The 24,427-nt window shown below is 46.6% G+C and overlaps 2 protein-coding genes across 2 annotated transcripts; both read right to left on the reverse strand.

The window, feature by feature from the left end:
* Positions 1-567: 567 nt before the first annotated feature.
* Positions 568-1,042, reverse strand: LOC119595471. The gene is made up of 2 exons (XM_037944601.1): positions 918-1,042; positions 568-809 (listed from the first exon to the last, which is right to left on the reverse strand). The coding sequence occupies exons 1-2, from the start codon at positions 1,015-1,017 to the stop codon at positions 589-591; spliced, it is 321 nt and encodes a 106-aa protein (XP_037800529.1). The 5' UTR covers positions 1,018-1,042; the 3' UTR covers positions 568-588.
* A 15,237-nt stretch (positions 1,043-16,279) lies between these two features.
* On the reverse strand, positions 16,280-16,816 carry LOC119586570 (piggyBac transposable element-derived protein 4-like). Its single transcript, XM_037935326.1, has one exon. The coding sequence runs from the start codon at positions 16,814-16,816 to the stop codon at positions 16,280-16,282; it is 537 nt and encodes a 178-aa protein (XP_037791254.1).
* Between the last annotated feature and the right edge of the window lie 7,611 nt (positions 16,817-24,427).

Genomic DNA, 24,427 nt, shown 5'->3' on the forward strand with positions numbered 1-24,427 from the left:
AACTTGACGGGAAATAGAAGCAGGCAACTCTCGTCAAGCCGGGAGCGCGCGCTCGTCTCATCACGCACGCGAAGTTTCAGCGCACTCCTATGGTTGGTTTGCGAGTAACCGCAACGTAAAGTTTTTGTACTCAAGAAACATGTAAAAGTTTGTAGACTCACTGTATCTTTATTATATGTCCTATGAACGATTTTATTGCTTCATACTATAGTATAAAGTCCAATTTACGTGTATATCACAAATTTTAGGGTGTAAAGTCAATGGTTTGTCTGTGCGTGAGATCGAAACATAGCGTAAAACTTCAATTTTATTTTTATCAAAATTTCATATACAAATGCATAAATAGTATATGTATAGTATATATATACATTACTTACATAAATAATATCAAAGTTTGTCATTTTCAAATTATCTTCAGCCATGAAATGCCTGAAAGCACGGTGTTTTCCATTTTCAATGATAAATACATAGAAACTATGTACAATATTCCTTACCGAAAGCACGGTGTTTTTTCTTTTTCAATAAATAAATACATAGAAACTATGTACATAAAATATTTTACACTATATACAACTTGCCCAACGACCTTCAGGCATGGAAGGCCTGAAAGCAGGGTGTTGGACAAAGTGAGGTGCCGTAGCAACTGCACATCACCCTGGTCTCCTTCCTGCGCCGGTGGTTCCTCCAGCAGAGCACACACCGACGCCACCGACGATGCGGTGTGTCAACTGGCAAGTGTGCCTGCTGGGGAACCTCCTCCTCGTGGCGAGCCTGAGGAGGATTCCGCCGGAAGGAGCCACGGGGACCGCCTGTAAATAGATGCAAGAAAAAAAGACTAAGACAAAAAAAGGACATGTAAAACATTGAATATAACATTTTATCAGAATAAAGAAAAAATAAAGGGTCAGATGCTTTACCTTGCTGCAGCAATCCTCGAACGAGTTCCTTTCGGAACTCAAACTGAGTAAGTTTACCGCCGAGGGCCCGGTGGATAGCCAGCGCGTTGGTCGTAGTCATATCCAATAGGTAGAAGAAAATCTTCTTATACACTTGACGGTCTTCCTCGTCGTTGGATATGACTGCGCCAGCTGATCCGAGAGGTCGACGCCCTTCATGCCGTTGTTGTAGGCAGCGACAACTTCAGGCTTCGACCTCTCCACCCCTCGGCGGTTGGGAGGCAGGGTAACGACCTTGCTGGTGTGGGCGGTAGAAAGCATCGTAACAGGACGCTTGTCCACCCACTGAAGGCAGATCATTCCGGTCTTGCTGGACCGGAAGTCGATTTGTCCCCGACTCGCCTGCAGGTCCGAGGGCATGCCACGCCGGTTGAGACGCACAGTCCCAACTGCACTGGTCTTCCGGGCCTGCAGGTAATGGAAGAGAGTCGGGGAGGTGTACCAGTTGTCGGTGTATAACTGGTACCCCTTGTCGAACAGATCTGCCTTCTCCAGCAGGTCGGTGACGGCCTTCATGCTGGATGGAAATACGCCGCGGTCCTGCCCATGTAGATCTTGAAGGCCGCCGTATACCCTGCCTCTGGACCGTCGGACGAGCAAAGCTTGTAGACCTTCAGCCCTCTCCGAGCCCTCTTGCTCGGATTGTACTGGAGGGCGTGGTGACGCCCCTTGAAGGCCCACAAGCTCTCGTCGACGGTCACGTTCTTGTTCGGGACGAAGGCGGATCGATACGTCGATTCCAGACGTCTAAAACAGGGCGCAGCTTCCAAAGCCTGTCCTCCGCGGGATGCTCCCCTTCGTTATCAGCGAAGTGGAGCGCGGAGGTCAGGGCATCGTAGCGGTCCCTGGTCATCGTCTTGGCCGAACACCGACGAGGACATCAACGGGTCTGTCGACCACCATTCCCTCTGGTCCCTCTTCGACTGAAGGCCCATCAGGAATCGTAAGCCGACATAGGAGCGGACTTCCTGCACCGTTGTGTCCTCCCACCCCTTCATATGGGATGAAGGGGTGCGCGGGTTCTGTCGAACATACCTGTGGTTTGAAGAAAAAGACATTGTAAAATCAGGGGGGTTTTCAAAAAAAGACATGTAGAAAATCACGATTTTCAAGTCAGAATATACAGAGATATTGTTTTTACTTACCGATTCGTCTCGTCCACGATGGTCTGAAACAACTCCTCTGGGAACACACTGGTGAACACTTCTAATGGGGTCGACGAGTCTTCAAGGGGTGCTTTCACACCCGGTGTCCCCTCGAAGCAGTGACGCCTGACGAAATTCTCCCTCTTCGACCAACAAAAAGAGGGAGTTCCCGGAGCATTACGCTCCCAATGTCGTCTGACGTATTCTGCGAGGGGCTCGTCGGATTCCAAAGAGGTATCCACCAGCGGGACATAGTCAAAATCTTCATCTGAGTCGTCGTCCACACCGACTCTTCGTATCGAACTCGGATCCCTCCCAATCCGAGTCGTCACCGTCAAATCGAGTGGAGATTTCAACTTCTGTAAAAAAATACAAAGGTAAACGTGAGTTCTCTGTGGAAATAGTCTTGGTATGCAGAAACAAAGTCAATGTTCCAACGACACGTTTTTTTTACAAGTCAAAAAAAGGAAAACTTACCAGAGAGATCGCTAGTCCTAGGCAATTTCAGAGAAGGGGTATAATCCTCTTCGTCTGTAGAATACAGGTATAGAAGAGGATCTGGGGCATTCCGCAAGCGTTGGATTCCCGACGTCGATGGCTGGGGGTCATCAACGTCGCTGAACGAGAGGTCCCGAACAGCAGGGGAAATCCTTGGCTTGCGGCCGCGGCGTACAGAAAGTTGTCTTGACATTTTGCAAGGTCAGCTTCTTCCATCCAAGTGATTATCTTCCCCTTTGGGTCGCCTTTTATTGCGATTTTTCAGAGGCATTAGCCAATCAGATTCGCCATGTCGGGTCACGTGAGGTAATTCGGGGAACGTGGTAAACTATGGCTGAACTACTCTACTGGCAATCATTGTCCCCCAAAAGATCTAGAAAATCACGTAAAACACGCAAATGCAGAAACGTACACACGTACACACACGCACATGCTCTCTCTCTCTCTCTCTCTCTCTCTCTCTCTCTCTCTCTCTCTCTCTCTCTCTCTCTCTCTCTCTTCGCTCTCATTCTCACACAGACACAAAGTACAGTAAGGACGTGCGTCATGGTAGAAAACTTGCTGAGTGACTGTTTAGGTTTCAGAGAGAAAAAATAAAGAAATTACTAATAACATTTCAAAAACCGGGATTCCTCGGTGACCGTCCTCTCCCCGTCACCGCAGGAGTCCCTTTTTACACCCTTTTACACACGCTCACACATTTATCCCCTTTTCACATATTGCCACACAACTTACTTTTCCCCTTTTCAAATACTTACTGCAATGACCGTCCTCTCCCGTCACTGTACGAACAAATTGCACGTGTGTAGGCGTCCCCGTCGGGAAAGGTATGTATTACGATTAGCACGCTAGTAGACGTACCCGTCGGGACGGGTCCAGTAACCTCACGCGTATAGGCGGGAGCGGGACCGCTTATGCGAAAAACACGTTGAACAAGCACAAATACGACAAATAAACACGTATATCGAACTAAACATATACACATATATTTGTATAATCATATTCAAGCATATTAACTTTTATATTCATACAAAGTAGCTCAAAAACATTCATATATACAGGGATACAAATTGCACGTGTATAGGCGTCCCCGTCAGGACGGGTATTATGACTATCACGCCAATAGGCGTGCCCGGCATATCGCGTCCGGCAACGTCACGCGTATAGGCGATTTATAGATTCACATAAGATACATATAACTTTGATTATGGATTTCATTACATATGGTAATCGTGGACTGAAAATTACTTTTAACTATTTCAAACATTTGGTCTTAGCTTTGTTCCACCTCTCAGCACAGTCCCTTCCGTTTTTGTCAAATGCACCTGAGGGTCTCGTTGCGTCATTGGACTCTACGTCACAGGGATCCTGATTTTGTCCGTGGCTGCTGTCAGCGCTGACACGCCCACTCTGGTTATCAGCACTGGGGTCTGACATCGATTCTCCTCGTTCGTTCTTTTATCAATAGTAGTAACAATAGTATCACGACAATGGCAGTCACTTTTATTTTTTTTCCATTTCCTGCCTCAGCGTCGTTATTTCATTAAGTTATTTTTTGAGCTTTCAGAGCTTTCATTCCTTTAGAAGTTCAAGCACATTTACGTCGCCTTGGTCAGCTGGCAGTGACGTCACTTCTGTCACATGGTTTTGCGGGGTTTCCCCGCCAGTCCTGCAGTCATCCCTGCCTGAGAGTGAGGGATGGTTGCCTCGGCTGTCGCCTGGGGAGGGAGGGGGGGCGTGGTCTTCAATTCAGAGAGTATGTCAGCTTTGCGGCCCGAGATATCCTCTGTGAGGATCAGCATCATCTTGTTCACCTTCTCTTCCTTCTATGTAACGTTGTCGCGTAGTTCGGTGGCCTCTTCATCCCCACTCGCCGGCAGCCGCGGGAAATCTCTGCGGCTGCTCGATGGAGCAACGACTTGGACTTGCGTCGTAAGCACCTGTCGTCGGCCGGTAAGATACAAACATACATATTGCAGTGATACTAAAGTTTTGAGATTTTATAAAAAGTTTTTTTTTTTATAATCACTTTTAAAATAACTTAACTGTCAAGAGACAGACAGAGGAAACATGCTTAGGGAGACAATTACAATAGTCCACATGGACTTCCTTGAGTTGCAATTGTCTCAGGAATAGATAGAGGTGAAATTCTACAAGAGATAGGCATTGTGCATAACTATAAAGAAGGAAATGACAACTTCCTAAAAGAAAAAGATGCAACAATTCAAAAGTCAACAGTATGCAATAATGCATATAATATACATCTGACTTACACGAAATGTATCGAAATGTATTGTTTCACAGGACTTGTCAATCACGGACACCATCAGCAATTCAAGGCAAACCTATAATGAAAATAGGTAATGCAGTCCTTATAACGTTCGTGACTCATTCCATCATATATGTTTGCTCACGACAACATAGGCATGATAAAACGTAATGCAAACCAAGATAAAGATAGGCGTAAATTGATAGCTACTCTGAAACTATACGCATGTAATTATAGTGCAATTAACGTGGTTTATACGGGAGAGAGACATGAGGCTGCATGAGGGGAGTGGTGAACAGACGAGATAGTTATGAAATTAATAAGTCGAGAGTAAGCACACAAGCATAAAATATAATAGTGATAAAAGAAGGTAGAGAATCATAGCAAACAAGTAAAGCGAGTGAGAGTAAATAAGAAATAGAATAGCGTGCGAGTTGAAATAAGAAAGCAATGAAACTGTATTCATATTGACAGATGTATAATAGGTATGAATGAGAATGAATATCTTCACAATTAAGAGATGTATTTGACCGGTTTCGATTGTGTCTTCGTCAGAAAATATATATCAGACGTGAGCTGACGAAATACATGACTGTGACCTCCATTCGTTGATCATATAACTGTTGCCGTGACCTTGGATAGTTTGAATCTGCCGACGCTGTGTTGACATTATTCTCCGTCGCGATGTATGCTGCTTCCATAATTTTTTTTGTTTCTTCAGTCCTCCATGGACTATCTCTGCTTCCTTCCAGTTCGGTAGATGTCCAACTTCATCTACATGTACCACCATGGATTCGCTGATCCTGGTGCTGAAACCACGGCCTGTTTCCCCAAGTATGCTATATCGCATCCGCTGCAGGTATTTGATACACAACACTGTTAGGGTTGCTTTCGGGCTGCTTTTTGTCTCGTATTAAGTCGTGTATCTTCTCCCTGGATGTGCTGGCGATTCTCACTGTCTTGCCGAAGTATCTGCTGATCGCCTGGGAAATGTTACATGACGGTAATATTGAGAACATTACTAGAAGAGGGTGCGGGGTCTGCTCTTACGAGTATGCTCTCCGCCTTCTTTCAGAGGTTTAGCAGGAAGCCTCTGGAATACTTCTTTCATCAAAGAACTAATTACATAGGCAACCTCATCCTCAAGAAATTCAGGGTTGCAGATCCTCAGCGGTCTGAGGAAGAAGCCAATCACAACACCAGATTTCATTTTGTTGCTGTGGGTGTAGTAGTAATGGATATAATCATCTTTATTTGTAGGCTTTCTGTATAGAGAAACGTAGGCCACCGTCACCCCCCCGTGTGTCCAAAAAAGGTAGTTTCTGATTCTCCTCCACGGTGAACTGGATTTTCTCGTGAACGGAGTTGAGCCGCATTAGCATATGTTGCAAGTACAACCTCCTGGGGACAATGACGAGGACATCATCTACGTAACGAAGCCACGTTGAATGTCTGCCGATTATATCCTTGTAGTTATCCCTCTCTAGCATCTCCATGAACAGGCAAGCCATGACTGCACTCGGGGAGCCCATGGCGAGACCACTAATCCGCCGGTATATTTCCCCAGAAAATCGAAGTAGCCAAAGTCCACGCATAACTTCACTAGGCGAACGAAGTGGTGTCTCGGCAGCGGAATTTTCTGCGTCTTCATGGACTGGTGACCCTCTAAACTGCCCGGACTGCTCCGTGTGTGGGTTTTAACATCAAAACTGTAAGCTTTTTTATTTCTACACCCGGAATTCTGAAGACGTCTGAGGTCCCCGGAGTTCAGGGGGGAAATCACAAATGACCCCCATAGGGCCAGAGAGGGTTTGGCCATATACTTCACCAACTATGGGGAATGCTGCCAATTCAGAGGTGATGGGGTCTCCTCGGTACGCCTGGCTTGTGTACCTTCGGGAGCCCTCTCATGGACGGGTTTCGGGGGATCTCTTCCGCAGGTAAGTAGGCTTTACCTTCTGCTGAACCAGGATAAATCCCTCGCTTTTTTTGAAACCCGACAGCTTTCCCTCTTCCCTTCACCTTTCGTTACTTTCCCGTAAACAGAACCATCGGAAAGCAAATTATTCATTTTGAGTATAAGTCACTTTTATCCATAACAACAAATACCACCACCTTTATCAGCCTTGGTGAAGACGATGGTCTCGTCGTCGCGGAGGTCCTTCAAACCGGTGATATATCTGCGAGGGATCGCCGGGGGATGCGACGATGCATCAGCCATGCAGTAATCCCTTGGACGAACCCTTTGTCGAGTCACTATCGGTCCAGCGGTGGGTTTTGAGATGTAGTCCATTAGGTCCTTGCTTTCTTGCCGGTGTTTAATTTTAGGGCCCAGAGAGGGGTTCTTTTTTCCAAAGAGTCAGGTGTTTGGAGGACATCTTTCTAAAGAAATTAAAGGGGAGGAGGAGAGGGAGGGCAGGCAGGCGTAAGGGTAGTGGGGGGTGAGGGGGGGTATGGGGTGAAGGGAAAGGGTAAGCAGCGGGTGGAAAAAGTGTAGTGTTTAAGGGAAGTAGATACCGATCTCGGCTGAACGCAGAAAAAGAATATAATATTTGATAATCAAATTTTACATTAAAAGGTTTTCCCAACATTATATCAACATGTAAAATCAAAATGTTTTCAGTAGGGTATATTTGAAGGTGACAACTGTCATAGAACGACAAAGCTTGCAGAGAAAACCGCAGGAAAAACCTTTTATTTTTAAACAAAGGTTCCTGGGGGAAAAAGCGGCCCAGAAACCCCAACCATATTTTTCGGGGTTAAAAAATAGTACTGCCGTACATCACAACACACATAAATATTATGCAGTTTGGGGCACCCCATCCCTTTGGGGAAAAATCCAGCGCTAAGCCCGGGAAAATCGTAAAAAAATTTGGGCCATCCGGGCCCCGGGAATCGCACTGGGCGTAAAGCGCGGCTGGGCTTTTTAAAAGGGACAGCTTCGACTTGATACAAATTAAAATGTCAAAAACCCCAAATTCGGTCGTCCAAGGCCCCAATGTAAAAAAGGAGGGAATTCGCGATTTAAATAATTATGAAAGGTCTTGAAAATCTTTGGGCTTTTTTAATTTTTGGGCATGGGGGAAAAAAAAATCTTTTAGGATGACCGAGGCATTTTACATAAAATCGATGAATTAAAACCCACGAAAAATATGACATCAAGTAGCTGATAAAATTAAAAAATAATCTCTAAAAAAAGAGATATTGAAATCCAATTTGGAACAATAATAAATTGAATGTATTTCCAAATTTCAGGGGTGGAATCGAGGGAAATCATTGACCTTTTTACCTGAAATTTGGGAAAAAAAAAGAAAAACCTGTATTTTGTTGAAAAATTATACGAAAAATAAGGTGATCTAAAATTTTTAAAAATGAAACCCAACCCCAAGATAACTTTGGTTTTAACTGATTTTGAGATTCACAGGACAAAAAAGGTCGGGAAGACGGTCATGCGGGCCCAAATTTTGGTTTTGACAGGCAATTTTAAAATTCCAACAAAAATCTCACTTACAAAATAAAAAACTCCAAATTTTCCTTTTTTAAAATTGAATTATTTTAAATGGGATATCACGACACAAATTTAAAATGCAAAGTGACTTAAAAAATTTTTAAAATGGAGAAAAATGGGAAAATGGGGAAAGGGATGGGGTCTAAGGGAAGGGGGGGGGGAAAAAAGGGAAAGGGGGGGAATTTGGAGAAGAAAAAAAAAAATAAAAAAAAAAAAGTTTGGGATAAATTCCCCCTCCTAAAATTTTTTTAATAAACTTTTCTAACTAATGTATCATAAAAACCGGGCCGAAAAAAATATTTGAAAAATAAGTCAAAAAGGGGCCCTTTTTAACACAAGGGAAATTAGATAAGAAAAAAATTCCTAAAAAGGAAAATGTTTCACAGCGGGACCCACGGGGGGCATTGAACTTTTGGGAAAAAAAATAATAAAATTTCCCGAAAAAAACAGAAATGTATCCCAAGAAAATCCTTTAGTATCCCATGACCAAATTAAAATTAAAAAACCCAACAATAAAAATTTATAGGGGAATCTCCCATGACGAAATTCGAAGAAAACATGGTAGAAAATAGAAAAAATGCACTAGCACAGACCCTTGGGTTTATATGTTTTTTAAAAAAAATCACTGCACTTGTTGAAAACATAAAAGCATTCACACATAAGAAGGGAAAAAAATTTCCCATGACCCTACTTGGTTTGTTTTTGGAGGGGGTGGTCGGCTTGTTGGAGGTTTGGGTTCGCGTCGCACCTTTAAAAAAAGCAATAAACCCCCCGTTTCCACCATTTTCAGGGACTTTTAAAAAGTACGGGCCAGGGTTTGGAGTTTTATCGGTAGTGTGGCTAGACCGAGGTAGGGGGGGCTGGGTTATCAAATTTGCCCCGGGCAGCGGTAAGGGCCGCAAGGGGGGGCCCCCGACTGGAAAAAGAATAGTGTTATTTAGCGGGTCAAGGGGGAGTTTCCCCAAGGGTTTTTAGCAAAGGGGGGTGTTGGGTTTGGTTTAGTACCCCTGGGCAAAAGCCCCCTAATAGGGCCCCCCTGTTTTGTTGGGAAATAAAAATTTAAGGTTTTGACCAAAACCCGAGAGTCACTGGTGTGTTCTTCCAAAATAAGAGGGGCAAACCCACACCTATTTCTTTGACATGCAAACTTAGGGTTGGGAAGGGTTGTCCCCAGATCCCCAATTTTGGAATACCCTTTTCATTCTGGTTTGGGGGCTTGTTTTTTTTTAAGAGATATTCTATGAACTGTTTGGAAAAATTCAGGGGTGACCCTCTGGTCTAAAAAAAAAGGGTTTTATGGCAAAACTCTTGTTTGTGCCATCAAGAAAGTGTGGTGTGTCCCCAAGGGAAATTAAAATGTTTTTTAATGGGGGTTTATGTTTCCAAAAAGGGGGGGTCCCCCGTTTTCTGATGTCTACGTGATCGCATGAATGACCCGATGGGGCCATTTGGGGGCTCAGTTATTTAAATGCTCTGAGGTCTATAAGGTAAAAAATTTACTCGGGTAGTGTTTAATATCCTACATAAGTTATCCATGACCTCATTCTGGAATTCTGTCCCGTTGTCGCAGGAGAAGTACACAGGTTTAGTGTACCTGAGTGAAGTCAAGGAAAGCCTTCGCCACGACCCTCGCGGATTTTTTTGGGACGGGAACCATTTCACAATATCTGGTAAATTTGTCCACGAATATGAGTGTTTATTCCCACTACGCATGGTTACAAAACCTGACCATGTGTTGCAGGAGACATTCTCAAAAGGAAAATCCGGAATGTCATAATGCAAGGCAGGGGTGAGCTGGTTGGTAAACCTTTGAAATGTGGGAAGAGCCTGCACGACTTAACATGCTTCTTTACCTTACTAATAAGGAGGGGGATGAAAACTCTCTCGAGCTATCTGAATGGCGTTATACACGCTGCAGTGCGCTTCTTCACGTGACTCCTGCATGAGCTGAGGACTGTTTGAGTGAATGCGGAATCACTATAACTTGTAAAAAACACTGACGTCCTTTAATCTCGCTTAAAAGGAATTGCTGGACGGAAGGCGGCCGACCAGACCTAAGGCTTCGCCCCTCCAACTTTTCTACTAAGTCATTATAAACGGGGTCTTCGTGCTGCGCACGCCGAATCTTATCCGCGGAGGGAGGGTTAAGAGGCTGGTTAGCTGCGTTAGCTAACACCGGCGCGACCGCGGGGACTTTATGACAGTTTGCAAATCTAGGAGGAACGGGGTAGACTTACTGGCCACTATATCCGCGGTAAATGGCAAGGGTGCGCGGGGGAGAGCATCTGCGACGACATTTTGCCTGCCAGGTAATAAACGATCATTACATCGTACTGTTAAGATTTCTTTGGCACGTGCTCGTCTACCATGTGGGTCTTTGCAGTGAAGGGCAGTCTTATAGCCGAGTACCAACCACCGAAAATGACGGAGTGCCCAGGTAATTGGTAAAAGTTTGCGATAAGTAGTATGATAGGACCGCTCTGCAGGTTTCAGTGACCTGCTTGCAAAAGCAAGGCCATCTACTTTTTGATGAAGGCCAGAACAGGGATGTTTGTTAGTGATGCCTTCAGTCGCAGGAAGGATTCCTGTCTTCATGTTTCCAATTGAACGGTACGTCCTTCAGGATTGTCCGTGAGGGGTTCTGCAATAGAGCCGTAACCTTTGATAAACTGCCTATAAAACCTGAAAGACCAAGAAGAACTTTAGGTCTTTGGTTTTGCAGTCGGGGGAAGTCAATCACGGCTTGTATTTTGCTTTGAGTAGGCAGTATACCATCGGATGATAAGGTATGGCCCAAGAAGTCGAGCTTTGATCAAAAGATTTGGCATTTACTAGGGTTTTATGGTGAGTTCTGCATTAGCAAGATGCTTGAATGCCTGACGTAATTTCTTTTCATGTTCAGAGATCGATTGGGAGCATACTAAAATGTCTTCCAGGTAAACCATAACCTGGTCGTTAATCATCCCAACTAAGTATGATAGATATTAATCTACTGAAGGTGAGGGGAGAATTATGTACCCAAAGGGGTTCTCAGGAAATCAGTGTCCCACATGAGTGGAAATATCCCGAAGGACTTAATCATTTACTGGTTGGGGGGGTTACGCAATGTTACGCAAATGGGAGAGGGGTAGGCGGGTCGATTCGCGAATTGGAAGATCGTGATTCGGAGAAGAACCGCGAGCGGCTGTAGCAGTGGTGAGGGATGGTGGAAGTGGGGAGGAGAGTAAGGGAGGGGGTGAATCGTGTGTGTAGTCCGTTTTCTTTACGTTTTTTCATTTATCATCTGGTGTCCATAAGAATGACGGTTTCCTTAATAAATAAGTAATGCCGTTGGAGGTGATGAAATTACTTTGAGGGTCTAAGGAAACACTGCTTCTGAACAAAAAATCATGGCCTAGTAATAAATTTCCGAGAGTGAAATTTCTTTTCACAACACAAGGAATGGAAGAACATAATACCACTTATCTTAATGTTTAGGACTTTTCTTCCAAGCTGGTCATTTACCCGTAATGCCTGTGATGGTAGTGTGGGAAGGTTGCAGATCTAACGACAAGCCAAATTCCTTTAATGTTTCAAGGGATGCTACACAACATGAAACATTATTAAAAAAAAAAAAAAAAAAAAGTATGTATGTATTTATTTCGATTATTCATTGTAGCGTGGAGGAGAGGAGGTTGGCTTTCATCGTTGGGAATGCTTGATGTTGATATATGGTGTCTGTAGGCAATTATGTCTGTTGTAATTGTAAAACTCATCCTGTAGGTTGCCGTGACAAACCGCGGTGTGTGTTGTAGTTGGCGAGGTGCAGTGTTAGCTTTGTTTTGTTGTATGGTGTCAATTCATGGAGGTCTTACGGAATAGTGCATTGTGGCATGCTAGTGGTTGTCTACGTATGGGGCGTGGGGTCGTGTTGTATGGGTTTTGTCGTGTTTTGTTCAGATGTTGAGTGGGTGTTGTGGGTTGTTATTAGTGATTTGTTGGTTGGTCATGTCATGATGGTAACCTGCATTTACCGTTGCCGTGGGCGCTTTCTCCTTCACTGACTTCGCGATTCCCCGGCAAATGAATGAATGAACCGTATTCATGTTGACAAATGTATAAAAGGTATGAATGAGAATGAATCTCTTCACAATACAAGAGATGTATTTGACCGGTTTCGATTGCGCCTTTGTCAGAAATACATACCATAAATATATATATCAACGTGAGCTGATGAAACACCTGACGACTGTGACTCCCACTCGTTGATCGTATACTGTTGCCGTGACCTTGGATAGTTTGAATCTGCCCGATGATGTGTTGACATTATTCTCCGTCGCAATGTATGCTGCTTCCATAATTTTTTGTTTCGTCAGTCCTCCATGGACAATCTCTGCTTCCTTCCAATTTGGTAGATGTCCAGCTTCATCTACATGTACCACCATGGCGTCGAAGTCCTGTGGCGTCGGATGTCAGCTCGATGTTTCGCTGATCCTGGTGCTGAAACCACGGCCTGTTTCACCAAAGTATGCTGTATCACATCTGCAGGGTATGCGATACACAACACTGTTAGGGTTTACTTTCGGACTGATTTTTGTCTCGTATTAAGTCGTGTATCTTCCCGGATGTGCTAGCGATTCTCACTCGCATGAAGAGGTGCAGGTTCTGATCTTGCAAGTATGTTCTCCACCTTCTTTCTGAGGTTTAGCAGGAGCCTCTGGGATACTTGTTTTTCATGAAGAATTAGTTAGTCAACCTCATCCTCAAGAAATTCAGGGCTGCAGATCCTCAGTGCTCTGAGGAAGAAGCCAATTACCATACCGGATTTTTTGTTGCTGTGGGCGGTGTAATAATGGATATAATTATATTTATTAGTAGGCTTCCTGTATGTTGCAAGCACAAGCTCCTGGGGACAATGACGAGGACATCATCTACGTAACGAAGCCACGTTGAATGTCTGCCGATTATATCCTTGTAGTTATCCCTCTCTAGCATCTCCATGAACAGGCAAGCCATGACTGCACTCGGGGAGCCCATGGCTGGTATTCTTTCCCAGCAAATTCGAAGTAGCCAAAGTCCATGCATAACTTCACTAGGCGAACGAAGTGGTGTCTCGGCAGCGGAAGTTCTGCGTCTGGCAGAGAGCTGGTGACCCTCTCGACTGCCCGGACTGCTCCGTCTGTGGGTACATTAGTAAAGAGGGATTTTACATCAAAACTGGCAAGCATTTTATTTCTACACCTGGAATTATGAAGACGTCTGAGGTACCCGGAGTTCTTCAGGTGGGAATCACTGATGACCCCCATAGGGCCAAGAGGGGTTTAGCCAATACGAGATGTGATCGGTCTCATCGGTACGCCTGGCTTGTGTACCTTCGGGAGACCTCTCATGGACGGGTTGCGGGGGGCCTCTTCCAGCAGGTGAAGTAGGCATATACATTTTGCTGAACGCGGGAGTAAATCCCTCTCCTTCTTGAATCTGGCAGCTTCCATCTTCCCATCACCTTTCGTTACTTTCGTGTAAACAAACATCGGAAAGTAAATTGTTCATTTTGAGTATATAGTCATTTTTGTCCATAGCAATACCACCACCTTTATCAGCCTGGGTGATGACGATGGTCTCGTCGTCGCGGAGGCCCTTCAGCGCGGTGATGCGTGGGGTCGCCGGGAGGCGCGACGACGCATCCGCCATACAGCACGCAGTAATCCCTTGGACGAATTCTTTGTCGATGTCACTATCAGTCCAGCGGTGGTTCGAGAAGAGGTGGTCGATTTGGTCCTTTCTTTCTTGCCGGTGTTGAATTTGAGGCCTAGAGAGGGCTTCTTTTTCCAAGGGAATCAGGTGTTTCGAGGATGTTTCTAAGATCATCGTCCAGCTTTTTTCCATATACTCTTGTTGCATATACGATGTATATCTCCTTGTGTTTGACTCGCTGAGCTTGATCTTCCTGCTGTAGTTGGAGGACCAGGTCATGGGGAAGGTGTTCGCCCTCGAGTTCGTAGTCGATGTTGTAGGGTCCTAATGGCCTCCACAAGGAAGGCCCGAGCATTATCAGGGAACGGATGCCTGCCAGATTTAAACTGGCTAGGAGCTGAAGGTGGCAAAACTTGCTTAGCCAAGCAATCCATCAGGAAACAAAGTCGATTCTTGACACTCTGGATCTTGTCTTGTGAAAAAATCCCAGGGAGGGGCAACCCATTCGCCATTCATGCCGTGAGAACGATGAACAACCGTATTCATGTTGACAGATGTATAAAAGGTATCAATGAGAATGATTATCTTCACAATACAAGAGATGTATTTATATTGAGTCTTTGTCAGAAATACATACAGAAGTTACAAGTAAATATATATCAGACATGAGCTGATGAAACCTGACGACTGTGACTTCCCACTCGTTTATCATATAACATGCCGTGACCTTGGATAGTTTAAATCTGCCCGATGCTGTGTTGACATTCTTCTCCGTTGCAATATATGCTGCTTCCAAAATTTTTTTTGAGACCAGGATTCCTTTGGTGAAATAAGTCATCCATGCCATGTAATTTTCGCCTTGGAATTCAAATTTAATTGAATCCACCCATTTCCAGTAAGTTCGAACATCCTCCTCGGACACTGACACCGGCCTCTTCGCAATGAAAGAAGCAAATAGCAGATGGTGACTGGGGTTGAGTGGCCGAAAAGAGGCTCAGAAGACCGATTGAAATTGCGAAGGACTAGGGGTGCAGTTTTGAACGCGTCGGGTGTGTTCCTCTCGTCGGGAGCAGAACAGCACTTACAACGCAATGTTCATGAACTTGGGGTCGTTATCGGGGACTCCGCTCTCTCACTGATTTCTACTCCCTTACCCAATGTCGACGGTTCGGAAAACAGCTCTGCACCCGTCGTTCCGGGGAACAAAAGCAAGCGGCTGGTTCTCTCGCCGGGACGCGCGCTCGACTCGCGCGACCCGTCTCGCCACCCCACCGAAGTTTCAGCGCGCTTGGCCGGTTGGTATGCGTATAACTGCAACCTCCGTTTTTTTTCACTTTTGAAACATGTGAAAGTTTGCAGACTTACTATAGCCATATAACATGTCATATGAAGGATTTTATTGTCTCATACTGTAGTATATACTCCATTTTAGGAATGTTTGACAGATGTGAGTGTAAAGTCAATAGTTTGTTTTAGCGAGAGCACAGAAAAGCAGTGGCAAGTAGATTTTTTTTTTTTTTTTTTTTTTTTTTTTTTTTTTTTTTTTTTGAAAAAATGCCAAGAATTTTATGTTTATAGAGGGAACTATTTACAATAATATACACATACGTGTTTTCAGGCATGATATGCCCGAAAACGGCGTCAGACAAAGGGAAGTGCCACAGGTGGAGCACATGACCCTGGTCTCCTTCCAGTGCCTGTCGTTCCTCCAGCAGAACGCACATCTCCGAAACCTCCGGATGGGGTGTCGACTGGCATGTGTGCCTGCTGGGGATCCTGAGGAGGGTTCTGCTGGAAGGAGCAAGGAAGAAAAAAGGACATTGTAAATTACATCCTCAAAAATGGACATGTAGAATTAAAAACACCATATCAAATCGGATGCTTACCTTGCTGCAGCAATTCCCGGACAAGTTCTGTATGGAGCTTGTTTTTGGAGAGTTTACCGCCGAGGGCCCGGTGGACAGCCAGCGCGTTGACAGTTGTCATATCCAGCAAGTACAAGAAAACCTTGCACCACTTGGTTTTTTTTGGTTGCTGGATATGACTGTGCCAGCCGATCCGAGAGATCGACGCCCTTTATGCCTTGTAACACGCAACGACCTCGGGCTTCGACCTCTCCACCTCTCGGTGGTTGGGAGGCAGGGTAACGACCTTTGACGTGTGAGCAGTGGATAGCATTGTCACAAGACGCCTGTCTACCCACTGCAGGCAAAGCATTCCAGTGTTACTACTATGGAAGTCGATGTGTCCCCCGACTCGCCTGCAGGTCCGAGGGCATACCCCGCTTGTTGGCACCTACTGTTCCAATGGTGATGGTCTTCTGGGCCTGCAGATAGTGGAAGAGAGTCGGGGAGGAAGACCAGTTGTCTGTGTACAACTGGTACCCCTTGTCGAGCAGCTTTGCCTTCTCCAGGTCGTCGACGGCCTTCATACTCGCTGGAAACTCGCCGCGATCCTGCCCCATGTAAATGTTGAAGGCCGCCGTATACCCTGCCTCTGGACCGTCAGACGAACATAGCTTGTAGACCTTCAAGCCCCTCCGAGCTCTTGCTTGGATTATATGCAGGGCATGATGCCTGCCTTTGAAGGCCCACAAGCTCTCGTCGACAGTCACGTTCTGGTTGGGCACGAGAACGGAACGGTATGTCGAATCCAAGACGTCAATCACAGGGCACAGCTTCCACAAACGGTCCTCCGCGTCGTGCTCCCCTTCGTTGTTCGCAAAGTGTAGGGCGGAGGTCAGGTTGTCGAAGCGGTCCCTAGACATGGTTTTGGCGAACGCATCAATGGGTCCGTCGACCAAAGGTCCCTTTGCCACCTCTTCGCCTGAAGTCCCATGAGGAACCTAAGGCCGATATACGAGCGGACCTCTCGCACCATTGTCCTCCCACCCCTTCATGTGGGATGAAGAGGTTCGTGGTTCTGTGGAGCATACCTGTAGTTGGAAGAAAAAAAGACATTGTAAAACAAGGGTTAAGAAACTATCCACAGGCATCGAAGTTTCATCGAATTTGGTTAGCACATTAAAGGTTTGGTGAGGGTGATAATAAGCCTTGGTGATGTTTGCGTGGGAGGGTGGGTGGGGGCCGGAGGGAGGAGGAGGGGTCAGATTAGAAGTAAGAGACGGGGTTGATAGGGAGAGAGTTAATAGAAGGTGGATTTTCGACAGGTGGATGGGGTGGGCGATGTTACATTATGTTAGGGACTTTGAAAAAGGGCACGGTCTGGGGGATATTTTTGATGGGAGATTCTTGGTAATGTAGCTGGAACGGGGTTTTGGTATGGGGTTTGTGCAGTAAAAAAAAGGGGGTTAGCGAAGCCCCGTGGGCCCCCCAGGACCCGCGGGCGACGGGGCCGTGACTCGAAGTAGTGTCCCTTGGGCCCAAGGGCTGAGGCCGAGGTTAATGAGTGCTGGGGCAGGGCCCCAGGTCAATGCCGGGCAAAAAAAAACCCCATTGGTCCCCTTTTGTGGCTAGGGGGTGTCACGAAGAAAATATAACAATCTGGGGAGAAAGGGGGGGGAGGAGTAAGCACTACTGAATCAAACACACATCCCTTTGGCCCTTTGGCGCAGGAGTTTGTGATCTTCATGGGGGGTATGGACATCTATAAAATATTTGAAATTTACCTGACCCGGGGAATCCTTTAAAATAAAGGAGTTTGGTAGGCAGCGTGACATCTATAAATGTAAAATCTGCCTGAGGGGGTGACTCCTTTATCAAGGATTTTGGGCTAGGCAGTGCTGACCTCCTGGGTCATGACCCCCACCCCCAGCGATAACGAAAAAACCCCTGGGGGGGGTTAACCCGGGAGGGCAAAGCTGTCCCCCCAGCCCTAGGCGGGAAGTGACCCAGAAATCCCCCAAAGGGGGCAGTCCGAGCCCTTTCCTTAAACCCGGAACCCCTTTCTCTCCAACCCGTAGGAGTGCCCGCCGCCTCCGCCATGTCTACCGCGACAAGATCCCTTTTAATCTAGGTTTTTTCCCCTTTAAAATAAAGCTGGAAAACAGATACGATTTTTCCTCTGGCCCTCCCAGAAAATATGGTTCAGTTTTCTTTCAAATTAGAGACCTTTTTAAAAAGTGGTGCAGGGGTTTGGGATCCAAAAACCCACGCCCCGAAGAGACTGGTTTGGGGGCACCATTCTCTTCGGAGGCGTGGGGTTGGAAATCCCACCGCTGCCACCAGCTAAAATGGTCTAAAAATTTGAATGATACTAAACACCACAAATTTTATCTGGCAGGCCCGGGAGGAAAAAACTCAGTATCTTTTTCTCAGCTTATTGGGGGAAAGAAAGTAGTTTAAAAAAGGGATTTTGGTCGGGTAGACGGGGGGCGGGGCGGGCGTCAGTTTCCACGGGTTGGAGAGAAGGTTTTTCCGGTTCAAGGAAGGGAAATGGGAAATGACCCCTTCGGGTTTTTTCGGGGTTTCCACCCCCCCCTAGGGCCGGTGGGGGGCACGGGCTTTTGCCCTCGGCACCCCTCCAGGCGTTTCTCTTTATCCCCGGGGGTGAGGCAGGCCCCAGGGGTCAGAGCTCCCCTACCCAAAATTCCTTTGTTTAAGGTGCACCCCGGCCAGGCAGTTTTCATATTTAAGAGCCCACACTGCTTGCCCCCTACCTCGCCTCGCCCTCGAGGCGCTGATGGGATTTGCCCCCCACCCTCAAGGCTGCCCAAACTCGCCCCCCCCGGGGAAAAAAAATGTTTGAGGGCCCCAAAACGTAAGTCTCATCTTCCACGGCGGGTCCTCATCCACCCCCCGGTCCTGTGCGGCGTCCCCCTTTTCCGTCCCTCTTTCCCGGTGTCCCGTCCTTTGGCGCCGTATACGCAAAAGTCCCGTGTGGGCCCCAATATCTGAGAGGGCCCCCCGCCCGGGGGGATTCCAAAGCCCCGGGCACCCAAACGGTTCCTCGCCACGCCCGCGGGCCCTGGGGTGGGGGTATCGAGGACCAGGTTAATAGAAAACCAGACCATGCACCAAGGGCCAAGATAGGTGGGGAGGAAAGATATAAAGGGTTTTGGGGGGGGGGGGGGGGGGGTTTAATACAGAAATACAAAGCCTTTTTAAACAAAAAAGCGTTTGTTTTTTGCTTTTTTCCCCTTTTTTCTATTTAAAGGGACCGGAATGATAAAAGGCGACCCGGCAAAGATCTACTTAAACCCTCGAGCTTTCCCGATAAAAGGTTTAGAGTAAGAAGGGGCAAAAAAAAAATATACAATTTACTCAGTCCCTTGGACTTTGTGTTGTACAAGGATAGGTGGGTGATATGGGGGACACAGGAACCCAAAATCGAGGGGCCTTTACTCGCCGATGCAAACTCCCCCCCTTGTGCACCCGATACGCTTTCGCATAGCACGCGCCAAACTTTTAAGAGGAGAAACATGCCTAACAAAGGTTTAACAAAAAACGGGATAGATGAAGTTTTTTTTAAAAATTTCTGAAAAAACCCCGACGTCCGGGCCCTAAACCCTTACTAACGTGCCGTAGATGCAGCCCCGGGATTTGACTTTGATTGCGGAAAGGGTTTAGGAGCGCCGGCCTAATCCCCTAAAAGGATCTGCAGTGACATCCCGGACAAAGGGATTTAAATTGCCGGAATTTTTAATAAACAGAAGGGAAAACCCACAAAAAATGAGGTAGGAAAAAGGTTTCCCTTTCCCAATAACCTATCTGGCGGGTAAAAGCTCCTCGAAAGAAAATTTGGGCCCCCGGGCCGTTGTTTGGGATTGAAATAGTTTCAGTTCCCCTGCAAAAAGACTGAGCATGAAGGCGAGATTGATCTCTCATTTCCTCAAAGGGGAACAGAGTGAGGTAAATCAACCCAACGAAACAAGAGCACGAGGAAAACAAGAGGGGAGTCGGGAAGAGTGAAGGTAAAGGTGAAAAAAAAGACACAAAAAGGGGTTTTGGGGAGGCTTCAAACAGGAGTCTAAGAAGTCAGAGGAAGGGAAAGATTAGAGCATGCCCTCCTAGCTTTTAAAAGAAAAAAGGTGTGGGGCCCAGGGTGAAAGAAATTGAACTGTTTTTTTTGTGGGGGAAAGGGGGGGTACCCCGGTACGCCCTAAAAGAAGTAAAAGGACGCATTTGGAATAATAACGGGACACCCCAAGGGGGGCGGGTGAGGAAAAAACCTGAGGCTGGGCTTTTAAAACCCGAGTGGGGTTGTTTTAAAAGGGAAAAGGGGCCCTTGCAGAAAATGAAGATACCCTTTTAAGAAACCCCCGCGCCCATGCCCAACCGGGCGAAATAAAGCCCGGCGCCCACCTCACCGTGCCCCGCACAAATGAGGGTTGTTCCCAAAAATATTCAATCGCTGTGAAAATTTTGTTGACTGCTTGATATGAAAAAAAAGAAAGTTAATGGGGAAGATGAGAAATTTGTTTACGTGCCTACAATCTGCCCAAAACCCTTACCTCGCAAAACCCTTTAAAATCCGTAGAAATTTCCCAAAAACTTTGTGGCGCGATCTTTGGTTTGGGCCCCGCATGAGCAGAGGAGTCGAAACTAAAACTACAAAACGATAAGCTTTCCTTATATTTCCCTTGAACTCGGATGTAAGATTTCTTTCTCCACAACCCCAAAAAAGACGGGCGCAAAATTCCCAAAAAAATTTGAAAAATCCTCCCCGGGGGCCCTATTTGTAGGAGTGAGGGGCCCCCCTACAAAAAAAATTCAACTCTGTAATCGTCGAGAAAAGTACGTTTAAATTTAGGCGAATGTCATGGCTCAAAAAAGGTTTATGGAAAGGGTTTGTCACGAAAAAAGAAATTAACTGGCCCCTGTGGTTATAGCATGAGTTGGGACGCGTTCCCCCCGGGGGAGTGGCAATAGGAGAACCGGACCCCCAAACATGGCTTGTTTTTGGGGGAAAAACCTTTCCCAAGGTCCTAACCCACAGCCCCAGGTGCGCCCTTCAGGGACGGGGCCCGGCGATGCGAGTCTCCCCCCAATGAGGAGTGCCACAAAAAATATGGAAACGGGCATCCGGGAAAGGGGAGAGCCAGATATCATACCACTCCCCAGGGAAAAAAGCAAAAAAATTTATTTCACAAAAACCCATTTACAAGAGAAAAATAAAATAGGATGAAAATGGTCCTTTCCTAAAAATGAGCGGGAGGAAATAGCATGAAACGCAGTAAGTATAGAGATAAAAAAAAAAACCCCTAGGGGAGTAAAACACTTTATCCCCTACGAACTCGCAATTTCTCGAGGACTAGGGGAAAAGTAAATGAAAAAAAAGAAGATGTATAAAAGAAAGGATGACTAAGGGAGAGGACAATCATGTTTCCCCGACATTTCAAAATACTGATCAGCCAGTTCGGGGACTTTAAAAATGGAACCACTGAAAAAAGCCATCAGCGCCCAGACTTGCCCTGCCCTTGTTGTTTTTTACTCCCCACAACTCGGTAGGGCCCCACAAATAACGGACTAAGCTTGGGCCGAATAGTATTTATGAGCATGATTTTTTTTAAAATCCCAAAAAAAACCCCGCCCGATAGATTTCGCACAAACGATCTTATGCTGGGACTCAATTATTTGTCACGGGGCCCGGGTTTCGGGAAAAGGGCCCTTTGCTTGCTGAAACGCTGCTGCTGCCGGAAACCAAATCTCAAGCAAAATTGTCCGCATAGGGGGGGACGGGGCCTCATCTCCAGGAGTTCTTTTAAGGCAGCCGTTGTCCTGCCCCGGGGAAAAGAAAGTCCCGGGACTATCCCCCCAGGGAAGAGTGTAGGTAGAATTGATGGGGGCCCTGGAGGGGGGGGGAAAGAAGAACGCCCCAATGTCCTTGTGTCGTCCCCCAATTTGACGCAAAAGGGTTTAGAAGGATTTTTTAAAAAGTTCCGTAAGGGCCTTTAAAGGCCTGTGGGGGAAACGGCAAAACGTTCCCCTTGCGTCACATGTAGTGCTGGGTGAGGTGGCTAACCCCTAAATTTAAAACTGGGTACCGTATCCGAGCTAAATATTGTGGACAGCCGTGACGGGAACCCAAAATTTCGTCATGAAAAAGCTTTCGTGACGTTTTAAACCCCAAACCTTTTACGGAACCCCCCAACTCGCATACCCCGGGAAAAAAAATTGGGCCAAAAAACACTAGAAGTGTTTTTTGCCGACCGTGTGTGGGTGGGAAAACCCGCAGTGTCACATGGGCAATTTTCGCCAGGGAAAATCCGGGGAAAACGAATTTAAGTGGAAAGGGCGGGGTCGCGGGGTGACCCTTTTACAAGGGGATGTCTTGAAGACCTGACGTGATTTGCTTTCCCTCGTTTCTAAAGCGGAAAATAAAAAAACCGGGTTTCGGGTCAACTGCATGCCTTTGAACACCACCAAAGTGCTGCTGACGGTATTTTATGAGCATACTTCCCAAAAAAGCGGCACTAAAATATCCGGCACCAACCCCGGACTTTTTCCCAACGATCCCTTGCGACCCCCTAATTCCTTGGCCGGGGGTTTTCCGAAAAAAAAGTCCCCGTGTGTCAAGAAAAAATTTTTTAACTGGCAAAACCCTTTAAACCCTTGGGGGGCGGGCCGGGCCCGGGTAAAACCGAATGGGTTGGGCCCTTTAAATTTTTTCGGCGCGGGGCAGCATATTTTCCTGTTTATTCAGCGGTCCAAGGGAGGGAAAGTGGAAACACATTACAAACGACGAAAGGGAAGCTAAATTTAAGGGGGGGAAATCAGGGAGCGTCGTAACCCCTTTAAAAAATGCGAAGGGTTTTTTTTTGGCGCATTTACCCGGGTCCCGCGGCGAATTTTCGCGGCCCCCGAATATTTCACAAAAAATCACATCGAAACGCCCCGGGGATTTCCCGGTAACGCCCCACGAAATTTCAGATCATTACCCTTAAGCGACGTGAGCGGGGATTGGTCTGTGTGAACCATGACCTGTACCCAGTAAAATCTCTGAAACCCTTAAAAAGCCCATACAAACCCAACATTTCCCACGGGGACCGAGTAATTTTTCTCGCACTAGTGAGAAAACCCCACTAGCAAAAACCCCATAGGGGCAGTTCCCTTCGGGCTCCTGCATTTTAAAACGGCTCCTACCCAACATTTTAACGCGTCTGGGTTTAGAATGAAGGGGAGGGTCAAACCTCGGAAAGCAAGAACGGGAGCGTTTCGATAGGGGAAAGTTTTAAGTTGAAAAAAAGGTTGACCTGCTCCTCGCCCCGCGCCCGGGGTGAACCCAAAACCCCCAAAAGTCGTCTAAATAGATAGCACCTGATCCCTTTAATTTAAAAAATGCCGGGGCGAGAGCCAAAGACGATAAAAAGTCAGAGGTGAATTCCCGAGACCCCTAGGGGACACCAGGAATCAAAAGTGGGCCCACAGGGCGAGAAATTTTCCGTGTAGGGGGGGCGTCCCTGCCAGGGGGACCTGAAGGAAAAAAATTTCGCCCCGGTTTAAGGGGGGAAAGCCTACTCTTTCCCCCAAAGCTTGCAAAAGCGACGAAGGTTAGGAATAGGAAAAGGTGACGGGAAAGGTAAACCTTTTTTCAGGCGCCCCCAAAAACGCAAACAGGGGCGAAAAACCCTGCTGGGCGCCTTTGGAACCCGGGAGCACGGCGTGACCAAAGGGGTAGTCGAGGGGTTTAATCAGCCCCTTTTGCAGCATACCCCGCACTTCCCCCCTCTAGAATCTGGGCGCCCGCTTGGGGGAATTTGTATCCGGGAAAAAACAGGGTTAAAATTCCCCGGTCTAAGTAATAGTGTCTACCATGTGGGGTTCTGCCAACGGACGGTCCGTGGTCGTTTTTAAAAGTCGGGGGGAAATTTATTTAACAATTGCCTAGTTCCTTAACCCCCGCTTTAAAAGCGAAAGGCCCCGCATAGCTTTGCTAAAGTGCAGAGAAGGGTTGCTGAATCGTGGGAGTGGAAGAAAAAAAGCGCCAGAGAAAGTGAAGCAGGGAGTTAAACTGGCTATCAGGAGATCCCTGGGCCTCACAATCTATTAAAACTGCACCAAATTTTAAAAGGGCAAAGGGGGAAGTGGTTTAAATTAAACACATGGGGCTTGCCCCACCCCCCTTCCCCAAGGTATACAGAGAGGGGAAAAAAACACATGGGGGTTCCCCCTTTACTCGACAATTCTCAGGAGGACCAAAGGGAGTGCCATATTTACCAACCGAAGCCGTTTCATTTAACCCCGAACCCTCATGGAAAGGGGGAATTATACAGACTCCCGCCGCCACTAAATGCACCAAACCTCATTGTCAAAACCCCCCCTTCGATCTTTTATTTAGCGGGAGATGTGTGAGATGTGGGCCGGGGTTTATGTGTGCGGGGGTATTGTAGCAGCTGAGGGGGGGAAAAAATTCCCCGAGAAAAGAGTGAGACCCCAGAAGGGCTCGTAAAAAGTAGGAAAAGGAGGGAGATAGAATC

The sequence above is a fragment of the Penaeus monodon genome, chromosome 3 (genome assembly GCF_015228065.2).
Source record: "Penaeus monodon isolate SGIC_2016 chromosome 3, NSTDA_Pmon_1, whole genome shotgun sequence".
Lineage (NCBI taxonomy): Eukaryota > Metazoa > Arthropoda > Malacostraca > Decapoda > Penaeidae > Penaeus > Penaeus monodon.

What these genes read in the sequence shown, in the direction of transcription:
- LOC119595471 (XM_037944601.1), bottom strand. Translation starts at nt 1,017, where the DNA reads ATGACTACGACCAACGCGCTGGCTATCCACCGGGCCCTCGGCGGTAAA. An exon ending in TCGAGGATTGCTGCAGCAAG is followed by an intron (nt 810 to 917) that starts GTAAAGCATCTG and finishes ATCTATTTACAG; the next exon opens with GCGGTCCCCGTGGCTCCTTC.
- LOC119586570 (XM_037935326.1), bottom strand. Translation starts at nt 16,816, where the DNA reads ATGTCTAGGGACCGCTTCGACAACCTGACCTCCGCCCTACACTTTGCG.